The sequence below is a fragment of the Oculina patagonica genome, chromosome 4, assembly GCF_052425735.1.
Source record: "Oculina patagonica isolate OP01 chromosome 4, crgOcupat, whole genome shotgun sequence".
Taxonomy (NCBI): domain Eukaryota; kingdom Metazoa; phylum Cnidaria; class Anthozoa; order Scleractinia; family Oculinidae; genus Oculina; species Oculina patagonica.
The window spans coordinates 61582687-61610511 of record NC_135761.1 but is presented as its reverse complement, the minus strand read 5'-3'; the positions used below and the strand labels follow the sequence as shown (position 1 = coordinate 61610511).

At 36.5% G+C, this 27825-nt stretch overlaps 1 protein-coding gene and 1 long non-coding RNA gene across 5 annotated transcripts in view; both read left to right on the top strand.

The window, feature by feature from the left end:
* The window catches only part of LOC144647809 (histamine H2 receptor-like), a 410332-nt gene that overhangs the window by 105093 nt on the left and 277414 nt on the right, over nucleotides 1–27825 (top strand). Inside the window, exons 1-3 of one of the 4 annotated variants that reach the window (XM_078507521.1) lie at nucleotides 22267–22363; nucleotides 22534–22614; nucleotides 24712–26492. In XM_078507521.1, the coding sequence (XP_078363647.1) occupies nucleotides 24769–25644 (876 nt within the window). In that variant the 5' untranslated portion in view covers nucleotides 22267–22363; nucleotides 22534–22614; nucleotides 24712–24768 and the 3' untranslated portion in view covers nucleotides 25645–26492. Of the gene's footprint in view, nucleotides 1–330; nucleotides 22364–22533; nucleotides 22615–24711; nucleotides 26493–27825 lie in introns of those variants that run through there. The other 3 variants (XM_078507518.1, XM_078507522.1, XM_078507519.1) reach the window with 3 other exon arrangements.
* On the top strand, nucleotides 7051–19239 carry LOC144647831 (uncharacterized). Its single transcript, XR_013569637.1, has 3 exons — nucleotides 7051–7168; nucleotides 14319–14409; nucleotides 17451–19239. It is a non-coding gene; the product is annotated as an uncharacterized LOC144647831 (long non-coding RNA).

The following is a 27825-nucleotide window of genomic DNA, read 5'->3' as shown; positions in this document are numbered from 1 at the left end:
CATCACTGGCCATGACATTCTCGCAATCATAATCATCGATCAGACATTTCGCTGAACGAATCACTTTATGACAAAACGAGTAAAATATATGCTTTACTGGCCATAACATTCTCACAATCATAATAATCGATCAGACATTTCTCTGAACGAATCACTTTATGACAAAACGAGCAAAATATATGCCATACTGGCTATAACATTCACAGTCGAAATCATCAATCAACGACCGTCAATCATCAATTGAATCATCAGTCACAGTCGTAATCATCAATTGCGACTGTGAATGTAAAACCGTAACACACCTGACAGCTTACTCATTTCTCTCAACAGATACACGAGTGATTACTTCCAACTGCAAATAAAACAGAAGGGAGCATTCAAGATGTTTTCGTTTCCTGAATGTATTACTTGGCTTGCTGTAGGCTTAACAGAGTGTGTCGCTATAGTAACACTTAACATCATTACAATAACTGTATTTATCAAAAATCGTAATCTTCGTAGGCGTAGCACGTACCTGGTTATAAATTTGGCAGTTGTAGATATGTTGGCAGGAGGATTTGCTACGATCCAGCTATTTACTTTCGTTGGATGGGAATGTCATTTCTGGCAGTACAACATAATTGAAGGCTGGGCAGCCTATATACCATCCACACTACCCGTCTTGTTCCCTACTTGCTCTCTAACAAACATCACAGCAATCTCCATAGAACGGCTGCACGCGACGTTGCGGCCGTTTAGACATCGCGTAATTAAAAAATGGGTATACGGGTTAATAATTGCCATTGCTTGGGTTACAGCTGGGTTGTTCCCAATTGTTATTGTGGTTACAACGGAATTGAAATCTTACAGATTTTATTTTTACTTTTGGAATTCATTCTGTGCAATTTGTCTGTTAGTCATTTGTATTTCTTACGCGTCCATTGTTATTAAAGTCCGTTATGGAGCGCAGCCTCAACATCATGGTGCAGCCAGTAGAGAAAGAAAACTGACCATGACATTGTTGATCGTGACTGTCATATCTCTACTGTTGTATCTACCACGTGTTGTATTCATTTTTCTCAGTTTTGGCACTGGCATTATTAGTTCAATGTCCACGGTAACGTTTGTACGGTTAAACAATATTTTAAATGTTTTATTTTATGCAAACTCGCTTGTAAATCCTATATTATACGCTATCCGCATGCCAGAATACAGATCAGCTGTACTTGCACTCTTTCGCAGACGACCTCAGCAACAAAGACAAGTTGTAGTTTTCCATCTTCATGAAATGTAACGGGGATAATGTACAGGGCTATCCCTGCCGTTGTTATTCTGAAATGTGATAAAACACTTTAAATTTTAAATGAATGAGCACGTTTAAGAAAAAACAATTATCTTTTTTAGTTTGAACTTAAACAGATACAGACATGGTCAGGTGTGTCTATTGCCTATACCTTGAGTATCAGAGGTGGTTGCAAAATTCAGGCTATATTATCTACAGTTTAGTAACGATTTGATTCGTATTCATGTCATGCCATCTTGAGCGCGCGTGATGTTTACGAAGAGAGTCTTTGCAGAAAGTCTCTGCATGACTGGGCTGAGAACTAGTTCGTTGAATTATCGTACAAAGTTTCAAACGTAACAACTCCCCGAAAGTAGCGTCAACATTTCACGTTTGTTGGATTGAAACTGAGGCCTAATTCAAACGTCGTGCTTCTGCAATGTCGAACTTAATTGCAATTAAGTTAGACTGCAGTAGCACGGCAAAAACAAGAGTCATAATACGTAACAATAAGTCAGCGGTGATCCAACAAAAATGGCGCCGTTATCCAAATTGCAGCGAACGCTCCTACTTTTGAAATCATTGCCAGACTCAAGAAAACGACGTAAAGACAGGCAACAGAAAATTTTTTTCCAGTTGCAAGGACGGCGAGTTTTTTTTTGCAAGTATGTTTTTTTGCAGACTGGTTTCCGAAAACATTCTAATTTCAAATTCAGCCTCGCTAGCTTCTTCTTCGACCTGCATCCTGTCATGACTGTCATTTTCTTCGTTGAATGAAACATTTCGTTTGAATTCCTACGCCTGGCCGCCATGTTTTTGCAGTCTGGCAAGAATAACATTCAATACGCATACTCCGTAAACGAGAATTCTTCTCGAGTCTCCACGTAACTCCCCGCGCAAACGTAATCCCGCCAAAATACATTAATAAAATTTATGAATTTTGTTAGGCGCGGCAAAAGCACGACGTTTGAACCGCTACCATGTCAGAGTCGTGTAGCACGGCAAGGCGCGTCGAACTGAATTGCTTTGCCGAACTTATGTCAAAAATTTGATTTAGACGTTGTGCTTCTGCCGTGCTTTTGTCGAACTTAATTCCTGAATTACGTTCGGCACGGCAGAAGCACGACGTCTGAGCTAGGGCATAGTTGCCCTTCCCGACATAGAACACTTGTAAGGAATTTGACCAACTTGTAATTTGAACACTTTAGTTTTAGATGAACACGCTCAAACTTGAAAACTAAAGCTCTTGTAGTACCATTTCCTCTTTAGAAAAGTCCGATGCAGTCCCCTTATCGTTTCTGAAGTGTTCAATTGTACTTGCCACCCCTCCACCCCATAACAACGTCAGCCATTTAATAAGATACATACTATACATAATCAGTTGTGGGTTTACATTTACTAAGCTAGTGAACAACACATAATAAAATTTGAAAATATTTACTTTTTTTGAAATGCTTTCTATTCATTCCAGTAGTGAAGCAGTATACTTAATGCATTCTTTATAAGTAGAAATGCAGATAATTTTGATATGATCTATTTAAGTTCCTTAATTTCATCCTTTGATGGTGTTATAGTGAATTTGTGACTAATTTTAGTTATTATCACGACTAAGTATTATTGTGTTTTATTTTGTTTAATGAAAATGGTCAATTATCAGTGTAAATTATGGAAAAAGCTACTATCTTTAATATGTCATGCAAAGAACTAAGGCTATAACTGAAGGGAAACAGGTCTTATGTTATTCACGATATTCTACAATATGATAATGATTATTTAATTATGACTCATAATGATATTTTATAAACGATGTTATATTAAATATGTGATTACGTCATTTGATGTAAATAAAAATATAAAAAGATACCTAAAAACTTGTTGATCTTTTTTTTGTGTGGATTGTTACCTAAATCTATCTTTCCAAAGTTCTTAATTGCATTTTACTCATGGACCCTTACCCATCACCCTAAGGCTATCCTTTTTTAGCAGAGGCGGCGGAGCGTTTTGAAAAGGGGGGGGGGGTGGGCATCGTATTCCAAGCCAAGCACATACCTTACCTGGTCTTACCTCCTACTTAAATTTGCCCAAAATGTCTTAAATAGTTTACGGTGTGTCCGTAAGCGATTTCTGACAATGTATAACTATAGGCAGTTCAGACGATACTGCTTCATGATGCTTATTGGGTTTGTTCTTAAGACGTCGGAGGGGAGAAAATGTTCGCTCTGAAGTCGACAATGCCTGTCAAACACAATCATAACAGATTGCGGACCTCTCCTAGTAGCATGACTTTTGCTCCTTTCCTGTTAATAACTTCAATATCGGAAAGTTCACTTGGCCCCGTTTCAATTATGATCATGTCCTTCTGGTCATTGTCCCGTCTTGAGATACTGTTGTGCGGCGTCGCAAATTTCCCTTTCGTAAACGGTCGTTGCCATTTGAAACGGTCGATGCCATTTCTCAGAACGGTCGTTTCCATTTGAAACGGTCGATGCCATTTATACTTTGGACCAAATCGCATGAAAGGATCTTTCAAACTTCTTGAGAGTATCAGATGTTTGTTTAAAAATGTCAAGCGATTCCAAAAATTATTTTGGTTTTCTAGTTGACGAAATATCCGAGCTTCGGTATACCATAAGATCGCTATGTTCTCGACACTTGTAAAAAAATTGGCTCAGCCCGGAAGTGAGAAATATTGAAACAGAAAACTGCAGAAAACCTCACGCAAACGAATGAATGGATGAATATCTCCATTTACTTTAGTAACCTAATGAGAATATTCTATGTCTGTTTAGAAATGCCAAGCGGTTCTTAAAATTATTTTGGTTTCGAAGTGGACGAATTCTTCGACCTTGTGCATACTATTAAATCGCTACGTTTTCGACATTCGGCATGCCGGTATGCACAAGCTCAAAGAATTCGCCCTGAATTCGTCCACTTCGAAACCAAAATAATTTTAAGAACCGCTTGGCATTTCTAAACAGACATAGAATATTCTCATTAGGTTACTAAAGTAAATGGAGAGTATTCATCCATTTATTCGTTTGCGTGAGTTTTTCTGCAGTTTTCTGTTTCAATATTTCTCACTTCCGGGCTGAGCCAATTTTTTTACAAGTGTCGAGAACATAGCGATCTTATGGTATACCGAAGCTAGGCTTTTATAGATTGTGCTCCTAAAAGTGGCATATTATGCTACTAGCAGTGCTCAAAATTTTGCCAAATTATGCAAAAATTATGCCAGAATTCCCAAATTATGCTTCTGATTTCCGAAATTATGCTCACAAAATGACGTAGATTCTATACATAGAGGTGCGCAATAACGACACCAAATTATGATGTTTTTTAAATAAACTGTTGTTGTAAATTTATTTGTGTTTATGGCAGTTTATCACGGCCGTCAGCTGTCCAAATTAGCTGCTCGCATCTCTAAACCGTTTGTAAAATGCCTCCAACGACTTAACAATCACAATTGTATAGCTAAAACACGCATTGCAAGAACAAACTACCTAAATTTCATTTATTTCTGTAGAAAGTACACCATATTTACTACATTTTATGAATTTATGCTCCAAAAAGTGCAAAAAATTGCTAATTATGCCGTGGCAGTGCTCGTTTCACAAATTATGCTTTTTAGCACCAATTATGCCAAAAATTATGCTAGCACAATCTATAAAAGCCTAACCGAAGCTCGGATATTTCGTCAACTAGAAAACCAAAATAATTTTTGGAATCGCTTGACATTTTTAAACAAACATCTGATACTCTCAAGAAGTTTGAAAGATCCTTTCATGCGTTTTGGTCCAAAGTATAAATGGCATCGACCGTTTCAAATGACAACGACCGTTCTGAGAAATGGCATCGACCGTTTCAAATGGCAACGACCGTTTACGAAAGGGAAATTTGCTGCGGCGTCATCAAATTCTTGCTCTAGCGGATTAACAGACTCTGCTATGTCGACTAATTTACACACTTGACTCGCTGATGCAGGAGCTTTTCCACCACCTGTTTTTCTTGATTCACGGCGTTGCAAATCGTGTTATTTCTTACTTTGAAGTTTTAGTCGTCTCCAGCATCCTTGGAGCTGACTCATGTCCCGTTTGATTCCGTTTGGATTTTAGGAGTTGAATTTTTTCAGATTTTTTTCCCAAGCCTTTGCCTTTTTCGTCAAGGTGCTACTGGAATTCTGAGCGCTGCAGGAACCTTTGCTTGCATAAATAAACATAAGATCAGACATTACATTAGAACTAACATTAGACAGAAAAGAAAACTGATACAGGTATTTTTTTCAGAAGCGCATTACTTTGAAAAATGATAACAAGATGTCAGTTGGTTTGAACGTTTGGCGAAGAAAATGTGAAAGTGAGCAAACTATTCTGGCGTGAGCGTGACATATGCAAGGTAATCGTTGCCGCTGCTGTACGTCAAAATGCTCAAAAAGCCACAGAAAACGCTGTGTGCGCGCCTGGTGATAAGAGTTAGAGGAACTACGTAACTTGTTAAAATTTCGGAAGATTTTAATTTCGGACAAAAAAGTGTCCTAAAATAAAATCGTCCGAAATTTTAAAGCGTTTGAAATTTTAAGCGTCTGAAATATTTACAGAACAGTTATAACTGTTTTTAGTACACAGACAACTCGATGTGACAAGGAAAGGTTTTGAGGTGGCAGAAATAGTGGAAGCTGTACAATAATGAGGAACTAGAACCAGATTATCCTTTTGAAGCTCTTGTAGCAGATCATTAGGCCACTTTAAGCTTCAAAGCTTTAAGTTTTCGCTGTGGAGCAAAACTAGTTGAGACACTTGAGATAGGTAACGACTTGATAGTATTTGTGTTATTTTCGCGTCGGTGTATCTGTAACACCTTGAGGGTGCAGTAAAACTATAATTTTCACAGATGATATTTCAGTTTTATTGGTGTTTTGCACGCGTAAATTTACTTTAGCTATGTTTCAGCAAAGAGTTCAAAAATTGTCCGAAATGAGATTAACAAGTGTCTGAAAATTAAACGTCCGAAATGCTTTGCAAGTAATGTAAATTATATCACGAGCAAAGGCCAAGTTTCATATGCGTTCAACTTTATTGACAAAATTGAAACACAAACTGTGAGACCTTTTATTAAGTGAATTCCTCTTATAAAATTGGATATAAAGAAGTTTATCGCCGAAAGATGGCAAAAAATAAATAACGAAATATTAATATTAACGACAAAGCCGTGAGAAAGACAGGGAGGTTTATCGTTCGTTTTATCGGACCTGCGGCCTTAAAATAATCAAATATTTGCAGATAAAACAGCATTTGAAATGCCTTCTTGTGTCAAAGATGATGTGTCAGTTAAAACCAATAGTAGCGACGTTCTTGAAGGTAGACCAGGGATATTCAGACTGGGCATACGAGTAATACCGGACACGGAACGTTAGAATCGGATGTGGAAAATGGATGGCTGTAATGAAGGGTCATAGACCCAACATTGTGCACAAGTGTAGCTTTGTAAAATTATAGAAAAAAGCAAAAGCTTCAACAAAAAATGTTATGCCATAATTATAGCCTTTTGGTTTCTTTATTTAAAGTTATGATATCACGGACTTAGCTCCTAACAAGCATATGGTGATAGACGCTATCCGAGGCTCAAAATCATCAGTTAGCTGTCAACCCGTGAACATTGTGAGTCAATAAGACTGTACAGCTGGTACAATATAATAATTCACTAAAGCCCCCCATTTTTTAAAAGGTTTTGCACCATTTTGTTCTCGGGCCGACAGGGGTTTGACAAATTAGGCTTTAATTGAATTAGACTGAAACGAACAAGTCTTCACTGTTTTATCGCAGCGTGGGAAATGAAAACAGCTTCTCTACAGCCAGAAAGCAAAAAGAAAGCTTTTACATAAAAGCCTAAAGAATCTTATCGCCCGGCCAGGTAAGAAGCAAATCTTTGCTTTGGAAAACGTTTTTAGGCAAATTGTTTGCGGTATACAGATGTTCCGTGACAACACGGGCTTATGCCATAATTTGCATTTTGAATTTTTTTTTTTTTTTTTTTTTTTTTTATTGCTCTTACTGATTCATGCACACTACATTACAATACAATTACTGACAATTACTTACAAAGACGATTCTAACATTGCATACACTACAAACATGAAAAAAAAAAACAATACTATTGTCGCTAACGTAAAGCGCTACTCCTATTTAACAAAAGTTTTGATTGATTGCTAAGCTACTTCTATTTGACACTAATTATGCACTATTTATGAAGATTAAGTAAAAGGACTTATTTAAAGATACAATAATTTCTCAAGAAAACTTAAGTATTTCCCATTTCTGTAGGTGAAATTTAAGCCTGTCCCTTTTCTTAGCGATACAATATTCAATGTGTTCAATATATTTAAGTTTAGCTATTAACTGAGGTAGGAGTGGTTTTGTTTTCCTGAGCCGATTAGCGTGGATTACTTGCTTACCAGCAATGAGAATATGATTGAGAAGAGTCCAATGAGGACTTTCTTTTGTAATACCTAGCAGAATTTCGCTGTCATTTAGCCTAGAAATGGTAATATTTAATTTATTTAACCAGTTAGTAGTATGCGTCCAGAAATCTATGGTAAATTTGCAGTGTAAAAACAAATGCTCGAGAGATTCTTCGTACTCTCCACAAAACGTACATAACGAGGTATCTATTAGCCTCATTTTATTCAACAATTTGTTAGTATATATTATACGATTAAGAATTTTAAATTGAAACATTCTTGTTTTAATGTCTAAAGTCACTTTTTGTGGCGTTAAATAAATTTGATTCCAGTCAAGATTTTGATCATCAAATAAAGAGTTGTATTTTAATCTTGCAGTAGGATGGACGTGTATGTTCCCTATCAGAATCCAGTACAGTCTTTTGCTCGTGAGTTCACTGAGCTTAATTTCTTCATTATTACAATTGAGCACAAACTGAGTTAAATCCAAACTTGTGGTGGTGCTCTGCTCTTGCGCATCAGGGGGTTGTGGATTTTTCGAGTTTATCAAGACTCTCCATGCGTCTTGAAGTGCTTTTGACAGACCAAGGATTAAGAAATAATTGTTAAAATTCAGCCCTTTTTCTCTAAAGAAATTCCAAGTTTTTAATTTGCCGTTCGGGAGAAGGATATCTTTTATCTTTACAATTCCAGCCATATATGATTTTTTGCAAAATTGAGGTTTGCCCCCAATACGCAGAAATTGATTGTTCCATAGTATTTGATCCATGATGACGTCTCGGGAGGACATTTCTTTAGTATTGACTGTCGCCCAGGTCTCAAAACACTCGCGATAAAATTTAGGAAGGTGTTTAGGTAGATCAGCACCATTATAATTACAATGAAGAAGGAATTTCTCGCCGTGATCTTTGAGAATCCTTGATAGAATAAGTTTCCAAGGGCTATGATAGTTCTCAGTATACTTCTTTAGGCAAATGATTCTCTGAGTTTTGATTGCAGACTCCACGTGAGGCATTTTCAGACCGCCATCTTTATAATCGCTGATCAGAGCTAAGCGTTTGATTTTATCTTTTCCGTTCCATAAAAAATTAAACATCACAGAATTAACCTTTTTCAAAAAATCTTTGTCTAGATTTAATACGGAAGCACGGTACATGAGTTTTGGCATTGCGAATGTTTTAATGATTTGAATCTTGCCGAACACAGTTAGATTTCGCCATTGCCAACCATTCAAGGTTTTCTTTAAAGATTTAAGTATTGCTTCAAAATTAAGTTCATGTTTTAGGCGAGAATTATACGTAAAATAAATTCCCAGAATCTTCATTGGTTCATTAACAGTTTCTATACCCAAGTTTTGTTTACAATTATGGCTACTCCCGAGCCAGTAGGCCTCCGTTTTATCTTTGTTTAATTTCAAGCCTGAACATTTTTCGAATAGTCCCAGTGTACTGAACAAATGTTCTATGGAGGCTTTGTTGTGTACAAATGTTGTCAAGTCATCAGCAAAGGCTGCAAGTTTTACCTCTATATTACCAATTTTAATTCCTTTAATACGAGGATCACTTCTTATTTTAATTAATAGAAGTTCCAACACTATGATGAACAGATACGGTGACAACGGGTCTCCTTGTCTAACACCTCTTTCAACATTGAACAATGGCGTCGAAAAACCATTGTTTGTGACACAACTGGATATATTAGAATAAAAAACAGAGATCCATTTAACAAAAGATTCACCAAGATTAAACGATTTTAATGCTTTTAGCAAAAAATTCCAGCTTATAGAATCGAATGCTTTTTCAAAGTCAATTGCCACCATTAACCCAGGTATCTGGTTAATTCTCGTGTATTCCATGATGTCTTCGATTGACCGGACCGCATCGAAAATAGTTCTGCCTTTGACATAAGCATATTGGTCCCCGTTTATAATAAAAGGCAATACTTTTTCTAATCGCAATGCTAATGCTTTCGAAGCTATTTTAGTGTCAACATTTAATAAAGAGATAGGCCGCCAGTTTTTTATATAACGTCTATCCTTTCCTTTCTTCTCAATAAGTCTTATTATTGCTTGTTTTTGTGAATTAGACAATTCGCCGTGTAGGTAAGAAAAATTCAAGGAATCGGTCATAAGTTGGCCAAGAAGATTCCAGAACTTTTTGTAAAATTCTGGTGTTAAGCCGTCATTTCCAGGTGTTTTTCCATTTGGGAATTTAGATAGTGCGTTAAAACACTCAGTGTTTGACAAAATTCCTTCACAAAGATTTTTCTGATCATCGCTTAGTTTAGGAATGTGAACGCTGTTGGTGAAATCTGGAATAAATCGGTCACCATCGCTTGAATCCTGGTTTCTGTAGAGAGATGTGTAATAATCCTCAAGTTCTTTCATAATGAATTTTGAATTTAAAATTATTTTTCCATCTGAATTAAATAGCCGACGAATCGATGTTTTTCCGGTTTTGTTGGTTTCAAGATTTAAGAAGTATTTTGAATTTTTTTCCCCTTGTTCATACCAGTTCACTCTTGATCTGATTATTTTACCTTGAATAATATAATCATACAATGCTTCATACACACTCCTTGCTTCGTCCAACTTTATAATATTATCTTCTGATGGATTGTTGTTGTAAATATCCTCGCATTGTTTTAGGGTTTCTTCCGCTCTCTGTAACCGTGCTTTTCGATTTTTGGCGATAGTTTTGCTATATTGTAGAGTAATTTGTCTGATCCTGTATTTAATTAAATCCCATAAAACTCTTGGGTCGTTAACTTCAGAAAATTCCATAATCCAATTTGGATATTCAGAGTTAATAAGCTGTATGTAAGTATCGTCATCAAGAAGGCTTGAATTAAATTTCCAATAAGATGGTCCAAATGGTTGGTCTTTTAGGCTATTGAGGGACAAGCTGATTGCTGCATGGTCGGTTCTGATAGCTGGGACGATGTCTGCTTTTTGAATGTCGTCTTGTAGTTCATCACTTATGAGCCAAAAGTCAATGCGTCGCTGAATAATCGGCGTTTTTTGCCTCCAAGTAAACTGCTTTTTATCTGGATTATGAACTCGCCATATATCAATTAGGTTATACTCAAGCATTATATCATGAATATTTTTAACAGTAGATTTCGTTTCAATTTTTCCTCCAGAGTTATCAAGAGCAGCATCTAGATGAACATTGAAATCTCCACCAATGATAATTCTACATTCTGTGTCAAAGCTGGTGGTTTGAATAATAGAAAGGATTTCTTCGAAAAAGGCTACTTGTTCGTTGAGTTTTGTAGGCGCATATAAATTTAACAAAAGAAATGGAGAGTCTTGGATGGTCATCTCTAATAAAATGTAACGGCCGTTATCGTCTATTACGGCATTTTTTAATTCGAACTGTAGCTGTTCGTTAATGAGGACGAGCACTCCACTGCTATGATTCGAACCGTGACTATAGATCATTTCTCCACGCCATTGGAATTTCCAATCACTAAGGATTTCTGGTGTACTATAGGTTTCTTGAAGAAACGTTATGTCACTTTTCTGTTTTTCTATCCACGTAAAAATTGATTTGCGTTTCTGGAGAGCTCATTTGCATTTTGATCGAAAGTGATACATTTATTGCTGTGAGCGTTGAAAATACCGAGAAATCGGCTAAAACGGTTGAAACTGCGAAAGGAAAATATTTTTCATTTACAGCCTGACTTCTAGCAGTATGTAACGCATCTCCAAACTTTTACGGTTCTGGAATTGGTTTTTCGATTGCTCAAGCGTTTTCTTTGTTCTGGATCAAAATGGCGAATATTTGGGAAATTCGTGGAGCTCTGTATGGCGCGCAGTAAAGAGTGCCCACAAATTTTATTTCATACCTTTCTATAATTTCTATAATGAAACTTCAATCTGTAAAATAATCAGCTCGTTGAATTGAGTAATAAAGTTTTGGCAGCGACCGTCATTTATAGCAAATTTACGGAGTCTTCAATGGCGAATTGCATGGTTTTGAGGTGCCTCGCAAAAAATATAAAATATCGAGTTGATCCAAATAAATGTGATATTTGTTATTGGGATATAACTGTCGACTTTCACTAAAAAAAATCAGGGAATTCGGCGAAGGTCCGAAATTTGCCTTGTCCGTTCGTTTTAATCGGAACTGACTGCTTGGAATAGAAAACCATTGGTTTTAGACGTCTGAATGGGATATAAGACTGCTGCTCATCAACCATTCCCGGACCATTTTTCAAGCCAAGGTACGCAACGCTATTACGTTGTAGCTTTCCTGACCACTGGAAACCTGTTAGCCTGTTTACTGTCAAATTTCAATAATAGTAAAAGTAACACAATATACTCTCAATATAAACTGTTGTGAAAGGCCCTCACCTTATAAATTCATGTTTCCTGAGAGTATCTTTGCTCTTAAGGGGGCTCACAATAGTTTTTAGGTTTTCCAGCACTTTTACATTTAAGGGATTCAATAAAACAAAATAACATTTATTTTTACAATTTCCTGGGAATAGCTACTAGCTCGATCGTCAGTGAACCGAAATATAATCATATGGCGTCATCACCTGTTACCATAGCAACAGGATATGGGTGTAAATAGGAGCCATCGTGGAGCTTCTAACGGTAATAACGCAAAAATTAACTCGGTGACCCCTATTTTTCTGAATCTTATCCAATTCTACATAAGAAGGGGAGCAATTATAAAGAGTTTAAAAAAAATTCTCTGGAGCAGATTTTATGTAATTACTCAAAATCGTAATTTTTCACTGGCTAAAAATCCCGTACAGAGAATTTTTTTAAATTTCACCTGTAGTTTTCTCTCAGGCCACACTACCAAATTTTGAAATAAAAAAGTGGGGTCACCGGACTTGTTTTTCAGTTAAATTACTTCGCGTTTCAAGAAAAGCCACGCGTGATCCACGCGCGTTTTAAAATCTGGCCTTTACAAGATCCAAACAAGATCCCGTCTTTCGCATGCGTAAGCGTTGTCCGCTGGTCAATGCCCTCGATTTGCTTAGAAAAGTCGCTTGCTCGCTTTCATATTTATCAGTCATTAAGTTGGCCTGTAAATCGAAGTGCCGTCAATAAATGAAGTAAACTAAAGCCACAGACAAAGCCGCTTAAGGAAAGATAGAGAAGTAAACGTGTATTGCATGCTTTAGTTTCGGGAATTTCGTAGGTTTGGTTGCAAGTCCACTCCGGGGTCTACACGATCGATCGCAGCGCATACATAAAATTTTCTCCTCGGCACCATGTATGCTGATCGGCAAACATTTTTTTCTTCAGCTAATAGTAACAATAAAGACTCTTCGCGGCTGAAAATGTCGTGAAAACGCGATTTTCTCTGAAAACTGGACAAAAATAGACTTCGACAAAAAATTTACGCGCCGCCATGCTTGTTTTTCTTTTTCATGGCTGAAAAATCCCGCGAGTGACGCGCGTGATTCGCGAGGTTTGGACCCAGGCCTCAGGCGACCGTAAAACTATTGTGAGCCTCCTTAAAATGTGAGATTGTGTGCAAATAGATGTGTTGTGTTAGGGGCCTTAACGTATGTAAGTTTACTTTCCTTTATAATCACCACTGCACTGATTACATAACTGCTATAATTTTGTACTGAATAAAGTTATCCACTATTCTATTTTCAGAAGTATAAAAAAAGAAATGTCAAATAGTGAGGCTTGCAGAAGATAACTTGGGAGGCAGTAGTTCCTCTTTATCATTTTTTAGATAACACTGAAGTTTGAGTACAAGGGTGTGACCAGTAAAGATGGACTAACCAGTAAAACAGTTATGTTTCCTTTAAGAACGTCAAACGTTAGAAAGATATACAAAAAAATAAACCAAGCAATAAAAAAAGTAACAGAAAATAAATAAAGGCACTTTTCTAATGGTAATGACGTAAAACCAAAAATATAACGGAGAATAGCGACTAGCTGAAAAGCGAATCTCGCTTGTTTTCGCGGATATCACTGAAACGTCTTTTTAGTGTAAACAAAAACTACCTAATCCAATTACTCAATTATTGTGTTTTTAAATTTCGACGCAAAATCCTGTGAAACCAGCTTTGTCAAAGACTGACCATTAATTGCTAAACGTTTTCGTTTCTTCATCTTAAGATACTGACTGATCGGTTGTGTTCATCAAGCATTTGACATGCATGTAGTTTGACATACGCCAAGCTATTTTAATTTGAATATTTCATTTTTTGCTTGATCGAGTGCTTTCAGCTGGTTATATACATTATTTAATCAACACTTTTTCGTTTTAATGCATCCTTTGCAAGCGTTGCTAAAAGGAATAATTTTAAAGCAAAACGAGAAAATAGAACTGATTGTGATGCGGTTGACCAGAAAAAATATTTTAGGTAATTTTTAAAAGGTAATGGTTTTAATTCAAGATATCGAAAATATTTTCGAGGTAAGAAAACCTATATTCTACCTCATTATTTGTGTAAAATATGGCTATATCGTAATTGTTTTATGCCACAGTCGACAAATATAAAATCATGTTCAAAATATGGTACACGCCTAGGTTATATGGTCTTTGAAGATGAAACTCAAATGAGAAAAACAATAATGCAGTCGCCTAAAACATATGTGTATGTTTGATTGTCACTTTGCAGTTGTTTCTTGGGGTATACTTCGCTGCTAAAGAAGAAGGATAAACGAGAAAAAGAGACTCAATATTAACCAGGACGATTTCCTACAGATAAGGTCGAGACGTTTTTAAACCTCTTTTAGTTCACTTTTTAATCTTCACTGTTAGAAAAGGCTTTGGTTTGTCGCCTGTGAAAAAAAGTTCCAAGAGCAAAATTCTGAAGGTTGTTCTTTACAATTATCATAAACGCAAAATTTCATCCATGGACAGTGTTTTATTTAGATTATACAAGCATTTATTACGGTGTGAGTATGCTGAATTTTAGGATAACAATAGGATACTGATGGTAGTACTTTACCGCTGTTTGAAACCTCAAAGAATGCCGATTTAGAGGGTAATTTTGCAAAAAACTTATATTCTATTAGCGGAATATTTTAAGGGAGGATCGTTAAATCGTGTACAATCCAAGTAGTTTTGGCGCTTGTTTTAATTTTTTTTAATTTTTCCCATTAGTCCGTAAAGTAAGAATGGACATTTCGTAGTTGTTTGAGGCCTCCTCCAAGGATGAAAATCGGTAAAAATTGATTTGAATGCAAGGCATAAACATAATTGTAAACAGTTTCTTAAGGCTTTTATTACGACAAAGTTTGGGTGACTTGAATTTTCCTATCAAGCATCATTCGATTTACACCTGTAGAAATTTATGTCTAAAAAAACAAATACAAATTCTCCTGTGATATTTTTAACAATGACAGAAACTTAATTTTTGTCAGACATGTTTACGCTAGCTTCTTTGTCAACACTCGAAATGTTTTATTCCCATCGGAAACCAAAGGAACTCTTAAAGCAAAATAGTTTTATTTCTAGTTTTTGAATAAAATCTAAAATTGTTTGTTTCATTGACGAAAGAATTATTCGAGTCGAACTCGACAGTAACTGTTCCATCAGGTCGGAGCTGTCAGAGGTAGAAGAAATCCGACTTTAAGCCGTTCGAATTTCACCTCTCTCCTATTAAACCTTTAATCGTATCTATAACAAAATTCTCGATTTTGATTGGTTCTGCGCGCGCCTATTTGTTGCGTAATCGGCGGGCGATCACGTGGGTGTCCAAGTACAGGTATCCAATTTGAAGTTGTTGAAATTGGATACCTGTAATTGGACAGCTACGCCATTCGCGCGTCAATCACGCGCATATAAATGGGTTCTTTCTTGTTGTTTTCCCACTGTTTGTACAACCAACCAGTTGAATTTATCATTGACGTTTTCACACTAAAAAAGATTCTCAAAGACTGCCTAACCTCGAATTTTGTTACTGATACGATTAATTAGTAATTGAACCTCGTGTCGTGCAATTCAGGGATAAATCGTGCTCGTAATTTCAAATCGTCCTCGCGCTGCGCGCTCGGCCGATTTTGAAATTACTCGCCCGATTACTCCCTAAATTGTACTCCACTCAGTCCAATTACTATTACTAATTGTTTCATTTTGTACTTTAAAGCCTATAAAGATCAGGAAAGAAAAGGAAAGAAATCGATGTTTTTTCAGTATTCCTAGTCGGCTAAAAGTTAATCAGAAACTTTCTTTTCGTTTAATTTTTTTTTATTAAATGGGGTGCTCCATGCGAAAAAACTTGAGAACAACTGTGCTCAATGTTGATATTCATTGTGCTCAATGCATTAACGGCTTGCCTAAGTGGAAAGAGTTTATGTTGGCTCGAATCCAGTCTTGGATCATGGCTTTATTATTAGTTTATCTTACAGATTTTATGCCGACAGGAGACTACAGAAACTTGGTCAAAATTTAACTTTATTACACAGCAGAGACATTTTAAAGATTTTTTCGAGACTTTCCCTTCAGTTTCAAGTCTTTTGCGTTTGTGAACCGAATGAAAGTAATCGGTTTGCAGATCTTTTCAAAAAATTAGTTTTATACGAAGCAGACAGTGCCAGACTGAATGTCGCGATACGTTTTACGGCTCGCTTATCATAAAGTTTCGTACCTTTTTGACAACTTAGCTACAAAAGAGTTTAATCTAGACCTGTTGAAAACAGTTTATTAAGGAGTTCTGGCCGCGGAATAAAATTTATTTATCACCAGTTCACTTTCGTGATCGATCGGGCGAAACGTTGTCGCAAACCCCCCTTCAAACTTTGATTGACGAAAATCTTGGAAACGTTTCCGCGGGTGTTTTGATTTCTGGCTTCGCGTATCAATGCAAACGGTGGTAATTGATGACAGCCACAGAACCTTAATCAAGTAACCTCGAGGTAAAACCTCTTTTGACTCGCACAGAGAAAAAATAAATTTTACGCAATTATTTCGGATCTTCCCGTAAACCTATTTTTTCACGGAGTTTAAACGAATTTAAAGCATATTATGTGAGGAATATTTTAGGAATATTTTCTCGGGTTTCATTCAACTCATACATTAAAGATAGTGAACATGGCGCAAAACATTTTGCCGCCTTTTTTCACCATCACTCCGTTAAGATCAAACTGAAACGTCCACATCATCCAGTCGATTTACAATTTAAGACAATTTAATAAGTTAATTGCTCGTTTAAGAGTTACGCTAAATGCTTCGTACGGAGCAACACATGACAACCATAATTTTTCAGCTCCACAAGTTTACCAAGTTTTCTTCGGTGTGGGGCTCCGCTTCCCGCGCCTTTGCGGGAGCTCCGCGGTAAATCAGTTTTAATCATCTCAAGAGTTGACAAAATCAGTTCATGCTTTCGCGCCAAAATAGATATCTGTACGTTGATGTCAGCTTTGTATTCCAGGTAACTGCATGCTTTCTAATAAGACCAGTACAAAAAAAGCTGGGAGGCGCGGTGGCCAAATGGTTAGTGCGCCGGACTCCGGATCGAGCGGTCCGGGTTCGAGGCCTGGCCGGGATCATTGTGTTGTTTCTTGGGCAAGACACTTTACTGTCACAGTGCCTCTCTCCACCCAGGTGTATAAATGGGTACCAGCAAATTTAATGCTGGGGGGGGGTAACCCTGCGATGGACTAGCATCCCATTCAGGGGGAAGAAGAAATATTTCTAGCCGCTTAATGCTACAGAAACCGGGATAAGCTCCGGCAAGTACGGGCCACTTGGCTCGTGGCTTCCCTCTTTAAAAAAGCTAACAGAAATGACTAATTTATCTCAACAGATACACGCGAAATTACTTCCAACAGCAAATACAAAAGAAGGAAGCATTCAAGATGTTTACGTTTCCTGAATGTATTACCTGGCTTGTTGTAGGCTTAACGGAGTCCGTTGCCATTGTAGCATTTAACATCATAACAATTATCGTTTTCATGAAAAATCGTCATCTCCGTAAGCGTAGCACGTACCTGGTTATAAATCTGGCAGTTGTAGATATGTTGGCTGGAGGATCTGCTGCGTATTTTCTATTCTATGAACTCGGAGCATACTGCAATGTATGGGTGTTTTCTGGACACTGGGCATACGACGGTATAGATGCATTGTTCAATTCTAGTTCTTTAACAAACATCACAGCAATTTGTTTAGAACGGTTTAACGCGACTTTTAGGCCGTTCAGACATCGCCACATTAAAAAATCTGTTTACGGATTAATGATAGCTGCCGTTTGGGTAGTGGCTGGGCTGTTATCAATTGCTCGTACAGTTCTATGGAAATTTAAAGGTCTAAGTTATTCTTTTTACGTAGGGGTTTCATTCCGTTCAATTTGCTTATCGATAATATGTATTTCTTACGCGTCCATTGTTATTAAAGTCCGTTGTGGAGCGCATCCTCGACACCATGGTGCAGCCAGTAGAGAAAGAAAACTGACCATGACATTGTTGATCGTTACCATCGTGTCTTTACTATTGTACCTACCGGATAATTTATACCACTTTCTCTTTCATGCCACTGACGTTATGAGATCAATGTCCAGAGTTGATCGTGTACGATTACATAATACTCTCAACGTTTTATTTTATGGAAATTCCCTTGTAAATCCTATATTATACGCTATCCGCATGCCAGGATACAGAGCAGCTGTACTTGCACTCTTTCGCAGACGACCTCAGCAACAAAGACAAGTTATTCCTCTTCATGAAATGTAATGCGGATAATGTGAAGAACTCTTCCTGGCTCTTTTATTTTGAAATATTATGAATGAAATTTTTAACAAAAAATAGACATCGTCAGGTGTGTGTGTCGCCTACACCATGAGTGTCAAAGTAGGAGGCTAAAATTCAGGCCATAGTGTTTATAGTTTAGTAACGATTTGATTCATATTTATGTTATACTTTTCTTGGGCGCGGGTGATTTTAATGATTTTGTGGCACTAAACATCTTAATAATATCAAGCTGATATCGATAAAGAAAGTCTCGACATGACTGGGCTGAAAATAAGTTAGTTTAATTTGTAAGGGATTTTGAACTAATTGTAATTTGAGCTTAACACGCTGAAACGTATGAAACGACCTCTCTCCTGGTACCCTTTTTTTCTGTCCCCCTAAAAAAGTATTGATCTTTTTGATCTTCAGACTAACTTTCCCATGACGCACCAATATTTGTTTCATATCCAGTCCCCTTATCGTTTCTGAAGTGTTCAGTTGTACAGTACACCATATAGCAAAGTAAACTATAAAAACAGATATTGTACATAATCAGTTGTAGGTTCACTTTTACTCAGTTAGTGAACATAAGAGAATAAAATTAAGAGAAGGAGAATGTTTACTTTTGTAAAATAATTCATATTCATTCTAGATGTAATATTTGTTATAATTAGAAATTCAAGTATTCTTTGTTGTTATTTATGTAAGTTTTTTAATTTCATCCTTTGATAGTGTTATTACGAATTTTGTGGTAAATTGTATTCATTATAATAACTAAAACTATTGTTTTCCATTTTGTGTAATTAAAGATAAGACTAGTTATATTTATCTTAAATAACATGTTATGTAAAATAATATCTTTGTTATGATATCAAGAACGGAGACATGTCTTCTTTTATTCACGATAATCTATAATATACGATAATCTATAATATTATATAAAATTAAACGATGTTAAAATGAATATTTGAAACTAGCTAGATGTTCATAAGCATGGTCCGCTGTTATAATACATCGTTGATTATATTATTTGCTGTAATAAATAAGGTTAATGCCACAAATTCTTTTTCATTTCTCTCTGTGCGGGATTGTTATTTAAAAAATATTATTAATAGAAGTAAATAATTTTATTTTTGCAGAGTACATTCGTTCACCTTTCATCCAACGATCATCTTACTCTGGAAGGGGTAAGAGGGTGTCGGAGGATTTTGTGAGAGTTCAGTTAATTTCAAGCCAATTGAAAGGGCGGATCACTCAGTAAGCTAAGAAAGAAAAGGCAGATCAAATTCGATTTAATTTATATCACGATGAGATGTGTCTTGCCGGTGAGATATGCCCATAATGTCTTTGATTCTTGAAATTCGTTATCACTGTCACTGTAAATTAAAACATTTCAAAAGTTGTTGCCCTTTTAGATGTATTTTTGCAGGGTGGTGAAGAGGGGGGGGGGGGGTGGAGGGGGGCTTGCCCTCAAACCCCCTTGATGGCTTTGAATCTCTAAGATAATTATGCGTCTGTCCCTATACCCTGCGTACACGCGGAACGCTCTCTAGCCTTTTAGGTTTTTCGCCAGTTCCGCTTTCTCCGAAACTTTGCATCAAGCCACGTATACCAGTCCTGCGACTGAAGGGGTTACCCTGTCTAAATATTAAACAATTATTCCACAAGCGCCACTTTAGAGGGCCACTGGTTTTTCAGTTTTTACTGTAATGTGTTCACCCTCTATAAATAAAGTTGATTATTATTATTATTTTTAAGCGCGTTGGATATGAGATGGTGGATAGCCAACGAGGAGCGTAGCGCCGAGATGGCTATAGTGATCTCATATCCAACAAGCGCGAGTGGAATAATTGTTTTATTAAAAACGCCCAAAGAATTGCAATATTTGAGCTCCCCAGCTGTTTTCGTTGACGCGTATCGGCTAACAAATTTGTGGTCAATGGTATATGAGCTCCCTTTTATTACATAAAACTTTGTTCGTTGGCGACGAAAGACGACGCGGTGAACTAGATACCACTTCCGCGTTCGAATTTTAATTACAACTTCCTGAGGGATGAAAAAATTCTTCTAAATTTGGAATAAAATTCATTATCTTACTCAGGGCGTAACTACAGCGCTTGCGGTTGACTTAACACATTGGACGCGTGTTTATTCTTAATCGAGATCAAAGGATGAATTTTATTTTGATTTGAAATTTCCAGCAAGGTAAACTTTAATAAACGCGGATTTACGATTTTTTTATCGACCTTCGTTGTGGCAGGTCAATCAATAAAATCCGCAAACCCTCCATACATTTTCTCTATTTTATTTACGCAAGAAAGGCGGCGCGACATAGTTCGTCTGGACGGATGATCCGTCTGTTTGCCCGTATTTATACACAAACGAATTATCAGACGAACTAAAAAATGCTCGCCTAATTAAAATACAAGTTCGTCCCGACGGATCATCCGTCTTTAGTATAAATCGAGTTTATGGAAGTACGGACGTCAATAGCGAAGCGCGCGAGGTCTAAAAATAAAATGCAAATGAATGTAACCCTCACGAAGTCTAGAAACATCAGCGTGTTCTGAGGAAAATAGAAGGAATCTAGGCGAAGTTTTCGTTTTATGAAAGTGTTTTAGGAACACCAGCTGTTTTAGAAGTGTCTGAAGAAAATTGTCCGCCATTTCGTTCTGTTTGCCTGAGTGAGTCTTGTCTGAGTCGTGACGTCACTCGAGCGCTTCGCTATTTGAACTCACTTTAGCGCGCATACTTAAATATAGGAAATTTATAAACAGCTTATTTTTGGGAAAATGAAAACCGCTTATTCATTCGGTCTATTTAATTTTGTCGTAATCAATTTTCCTTTTTTATGGAAGAAAAAGCCGTCCATATAATATACTCTTTATATTTTTTCACATTTATCTGCTTTTCTTCTAGGTGCAAGCCGTCCATAGAGTTCCGTGCATTTTATTTATGCAAGTAAAAAATAATGTCCACCTCAGTTTTGGAATACCTTTAGTAAACTCCGTCTGTAAACGCTCTTTTCGTCTCTAATTTGGAAAGAAAATCGCCTTATAGGGGTGAAAATTTTTTAAGTTAGGGAATTTACAGGTAATTTCCACAAATTATTTTTTGTATATGAAATTCGACGTGAGTTTATCTTTAAGAACATCAATCTTCAGGAAAATACGGAAAATATAAAACAAAAGAATAACCCTGGAGGCGAAAGACATTGCGGAAAAATAAATAGTGAATCTCACTTGTTTTTGAGATATCACTTAACCAACTTTTTGGTGCAAATAGTAAGTACCTATTCTTATTACTCGATTATTATATTGCTAAAGATTTCGCCGAAATTCTGCAAAACCAGCTTTGTCACAAGTAATCGTCTTATGCTAAACGATTTCCTTTTGCCATCTTGAGAAAAAACTGATCAATTGACTTTATAAAGTGTTTAGCATGCATGTAGTTTGACACATGTCAAGGAATTTTTATATCAGATAAAACTCTCATTATGCTTTTGATCGACTAAGTACAGCTGGTTTATTTACATTATATAGCCAACGCTGAGAAGTTTGTTGAAAACAACATCCTGATAAAACTCCTTTCTTTGATTCCACTAAGATACATGTAGGGAGCATGAAGAATACTTCTTGTATGTATGAAATTATTAGATATTTTATTGAATAATTAACTGCTTTACTATCCAAGTTCTTCAAGTTGAGATATTAGAGGACAAATTTGGCAACCAAATTTCTAAGTTACTCCTCTGAGTTCGGAGTAGCAAACAGATATTTAGCCTTGATATGCTAATATGACGGACTTTTTCTTTCTAATATGACTTTTTCGCTATAAAGCATCTTTGTAGGAGGTTGTAGGAGGAAGAAAAACTCAAGCATAGAGAGAAAATAGGCCTGAATGTGTCTTGCGTTCGATGATTAGAAAATACTTAAAAAATACTTAAAACTTTTGTTGTTGCAGTTTAATTCAAGAGATCAAGAATATTTTTGAGGTAAGAGAGACTTTGTTCTCTCGCATTTATTTGCTTGAAATATGGCTAGATCATAATTGTTGTATGTATCAACGACAAAAAATAAAATGATATTCAAAATATGGTAAACCTTTTAGTTATGTAGCGGTCAAAATTGAACTCAAATAAGATAGTATTTTACATTTTCTCAGGGTATCTTTCTCTGCGAAAGAAGGAGGAAAAGCAAGCCAAAGAGACTCGATATTCTCCAGGAAGGATTCCCTGCAGACAGGGTCAGTTGAAGTTTATTTGAACCTCTTTTAAGTCTACTTTTTATTCCTAACTGGTGGCAAAGGCATTGGTTTATCGGATGTGAATAATATTTACAAGAGTAAAATTCTGAACATTGTTTTCTAAACTCTTAAAAACGCAAAATGTAAATAGAAAATTTGTCATCAGAGACAGTTTTAAAAAAATCCGTCTAAAATACCCGACTGATAGTCGTTCAAAATGTCACCTCTCCTTTTAAACCCTTAATTGTTTCATCCAATACTTTGGAAACCTATAAAGATCAAGATTCGTGGCTTACTTAGGAAAGATTTTTTTCCCGACACGAAATTCTCCACACGCTGACATAGGCCTGCCTTTCATGCAAGTTCCGGTATCAGCCTGAATCGGTGTATCTCAGGGGATCGTTAGCTAGAAGTTGATCAAGCGCTTTATTTTCTTTTTCTTTTCCTTTTTATTTATTAAACGTGTGAACTATGCAGAGAAAACCGAAAATAATTGTGCTCAGTGTTGATCTGAAAATGAACTAACGGTGTGTAAAATAAAAAAAAAAAATAGGTAAAAAGCTGTCTCAGTGATCTGAAACGTTAAGTGTACATTGTTTTAACGGCTTTTTACCAATTGACAGTATTTACATTTTAATCGGCGAAATGTCCTATTAATAGCTAGTTTAATTGGAATCGGGCGCCTTATTTTTGACAGGCATGACGTCTGTCTCGTTTGTAAGTTAGTGATCTTTTTCCGACTTACTTACCAGCTAGCAGCTGTCTCGGGCTGTGTTTAAGAAACTTTTGTTTTTGTGAATACAACTTTCTATTTTGAATTTACCCATTTATTGCGTAAAGATCAACCTAAAACTGCCCAAGATCCGATCGATTTTGAAAACGTTTAGACACATGTCGGTATTATCAAAAACGAACGTTTTTTTTGTCAAAAGAAGCTGAAAACCAGCGGTGCAATAACTCGTTCTGACTAAATTACCTATACAGAATTCACATTTTTTTAAGTTGTAAAATACAATGTGTAAAATTAGTGGGCATAACATGACCGGAAAAGCAATATGTTGTTTGCGCAGTAAATTGAAGTAGCCGTCAATTTTGATGAGAAGTTTCCAATAATAAATAACCAAATTAAAAGGGGGAAGTGATTAAAACACTATACAGTCAGTTTTTTTCGCATTATTTTACTTCATTTTTTTACGTGCGTAAAATCAAATGGAGGAAAGGAGGGGCGGCTTGCTTCTAGGGAAAAACATTTGAGCGTATTTAAATTTAAAATAAAGTCGGGAAAATGTAAGGAAGGTTTGCTTCTGCAGAAAAAAATCAATGCGGTTCAACTTAAAATTCACACCCGTTAACGTACGAAAAATAACCCAAGAGTGACTGGTTCATTTGAAGCTCGAACTCATTCTGACTTAATAGCCTTCTTATCATAGAACAATGAGAACGAATTTCTAAAAAAAATTTGCCTTTTTTGATATACGATTGAGTTGCCACAAGAGAATATGAGTAATGAATTGGTGCCATCAATTTTTGAAGATAAACATTCAGATCATATTCATTCAACACAACCTATTTTAATAGATAGCGTTAAAAAACACTTGATTCTTCAAAAGTCGACAAAACGAATTTTTCTCCCGTTATTAACAAAATATCCTATTAAAGTTTGAAGTGGAGTAACCGAAACAAATAAAGACCTTGATGTCAAGTGAAACTTGAAATGGAACTACAATTGACGCCGTTGCAGTACTTAAACCAGATGATTTAAGCTTCCATTTCACACCGAAAAGCTCTAACAACATCATTTAAATATACAAGTCTGGGGAACAAGTGCCAGTTGATGGCGACATCACTTCTCAGAGAAGTGACTGAGCCCGCAGTTTTCGTCCCAATAGTTGCTAAGCAACATATATATGACACATTTGTACGCGCAATTGCTTTCGGAGTACTCGTGAGCGCTCGCACCAGTTTTTGATTTGATGAAATACTTCGGAAATTCTTCGAGTGTTTCAACGAAGATTTGCAAAAACTGGCATATATTCCCCCGACTGATAGATGCACCCAGCAAAAACCCTAACAGAAGTACCTCGTTTATCTCAACAGATAGAAGAGCAATTACTGCCAACAGTAAAACGAAAAGACAGAAGCTGAGGTTCCAAGATGTATTCTTTACCTGAATGTATTATCTGGCTTGCTGTGGGCTTGGCCGAATCTGTTGCTATAGTTACACTTAATATTATTACAATAATTATATTTATAAAAAATCGTAATCTTCGCAAGCGTAGTATGTACTTGGTTATAAATTTGGCAGTTGTAGATATGTTAACTGGAGCATTTGCTGTAAATGATCTATTCCATAACGTTGGAGCATACCAGTGCAATGTTTGGGAGGACAACTCATCTCAAAACGTGGCAGCTATTTATATTCTTTCTTTACTGTTACGTTTATTTCCTGTTTCTTCTGTAACAAACATCGCAGTTATTTCTTTGGAACGGCTGCACGCGACGTTGCGGCCGTTCAGACATCGCCTCCTTAAAAAATGGCTTTACGGGTTTATAATTGCCTCTGTTTGGTTTACAGCTGGGTCAATATCAATTGCTCTTTATTATTACTATTTTTCGTACTTATGGATTACATTCTGCTCAATTTGCCTTTTGATTATTTGTATTTCTTACGCGTTCATTATTATTAAAGTTCGTTGTGGAGCGCAGCCTCAACACCATGGTGCAGCCAGTAGAGAAAGAAAACTGACCATAACATTGTTGATCATGACTGTCGTATCTCTGCTGTTGTATTTACCATATATCATAATTAATTTTCTCATTTTTATCAGTAAATACGAAGTTTTAAGTTCAATCTCCGTTTCAGTGTCTTTACATTTACAAGGAGCAATAATAGTTTTATTTTATGCAAACTCGCTTGTAAATCCTATATTATACGCTATCCGCATGCCAGAATACAGATCAGCTGTACGTGCACTCTTTCGCAGACGACCTCAACAACAAGTTGGAGTTCATCCTCTGCATGTCATGTAATGCTGATAATACCAAACACTATTTCATATTCTGCCAGACTTCTTTATTTTGACTTCGGCAATTTGAGGGGGAACTCCGCTAAGAGTCATAGGGATCCCTGGGTCAGCTGTTTAATTGTAGGCTGGCTGCAGGGCTGGGTGAAGTCAGCCTTTTTCCTTGATACGAAGACTTTGCGTTTTAAAACATGACCAAGACTGGTTCTCGCTTTTAATAATTGGCAGCTGGGCTCAGCGGGCCTTATTGTCTAATGAGTTCCAAAAAGAGGCCCCTGCAAATTTAATTGACTTCTTAACAAAGTCCGTATTAGGCTTGGGGAGCACCAAGCAGTTCTTTCTTCTTAGATTATATCCGCTCTCTTGTTTTGACCACAAGTGACGTAGGTGGGAGGGAGCATCTTTCGGAGACACATTTGTACACTAAACAAAGTATCCGTCGAATGCACATTTGCTTTAAAGACTTCCACTTGGTTTTCAGTAATACCTCATCTGAGGGGGTAAGCCAGTCGAGACCGTAAATCAACTTGGTCGCACGTACATGGATCTTCTCAAGTTCACTAAATATTGCTGCACCACACGAACCCCAGACAAGCATTCCATACGTAACAGAGGGCAAAATTACTTTAAAATAAAAGTCAACCATTACTTGAACTGGTAAAAAAATACAATGATCGCAAGAGGTTTAGTTTTTTAGTAAAGCATTTGCACAATTCCTTGACGTGAATGTTCCATTTGAAGCCTCTAATAAGAAGGCTTTCCCAAACCCCACAAGGGAAGGGGAGGGTAAGACCAGGGAAGTTTTTGGCCTTTGGCAGTTCCTAAGCTATGTTTGTTAATCAGAAAAGAAGTAGGTTTAAGAGGAAATCCGCCAGGACTTCGAGTAGTTATTGGACAAAATTATGTACCAAAACTATTTACACCTGATTGCAAGCTTTTGTGTTACTGCTTCAAATATCTTATCGAAAGAAATCTTTTCTAACAACACCACACATCGAAAACACATTTTGAAGTTCCGCTGAATTCCACTGAATCGCTTAAGACGAATTTACAAAATGGCTACACGTGAGATTTTTTCTATACCTTGTGAACTTTGAAATTCATTTTCTCAGACTCTGATAAGAAATTGTTGTTGGTGTTATCACGGATAATTACTTACATCTTTACCTTTTATCAAGGGTAGGAAATAACGCAATAGGATATAAATTATTCTGGAAATTGATTTTTGTCCAACTTTAATAAATATTACTCGACTTCCTAGTGGATTCCGTCTTAAGCTTAAACATATATAGAGTTGGTTTTCTAGGAAGTAACGACGCTTCACTCTAAGCCCGAAAATAATTAACACAGTCATTTGGGTGTGTGTACTGTCTATACCTTGAGTGTCAGATGGCTAAAATCCAGGCTATATTAACGATTTGATTCATTTTCATGGTATACCATGGTTTTCCTTAATTAAATTTATAAACGATGTTGTAATAAATCTTTGATATATAGTAAATTAGACTTACTACAAGATGTTTAAAAGCAAACTCATTGTATAGATCTTTGATTATGCTAATCACTGTAAATAATAAGATAAATAAATTAAACCTCCTGATGCTAAAAAATGTTTTTTCTTTGTGTGGAATCGTTGGGATAACATGGTTATTTATGTATCTGTTCCTGTGTTTTATCGCACAAGCTATATGCTTTAAGTATCATCGTGTATAAATAAAGTCTTTACTTACTTACTTACTTACTTACTTACTGACTGACTGACTGACTGACTGACTGACTGACTGACTGAAGACTGCGTGCCTATGCATGTTGAACGTCTGAAAATAGATTAAGAACAAAGTCAATGGCTTGCCTTGCTTTCACTTGATTCCACACAAATTTAGTTATATCCTCGACTCGTCCTTTCAAGCAATCTGTTTCCAGTGTGATATTAAGCTTAAATTATTTACGAAGAGAAGTTGTCGGCCGCGATGAATGAATTTCTACCAAGTCAACTCCGCTGTCGCAGTGATCTTGGCATCCCCCAATTTTAGGCACCCCCGTACCAAGATCCCTAGTGATCTTGGCATCCCCTCAGGGGATGCCAAGATCACTAACAGCGTTGAATACAGCAGACTGGGGCAAGTGAAGCAAACCAAAATTCCACTCAAAAACCATTTTGCTTTATCACAAAGCTTTGTTCGTAAAT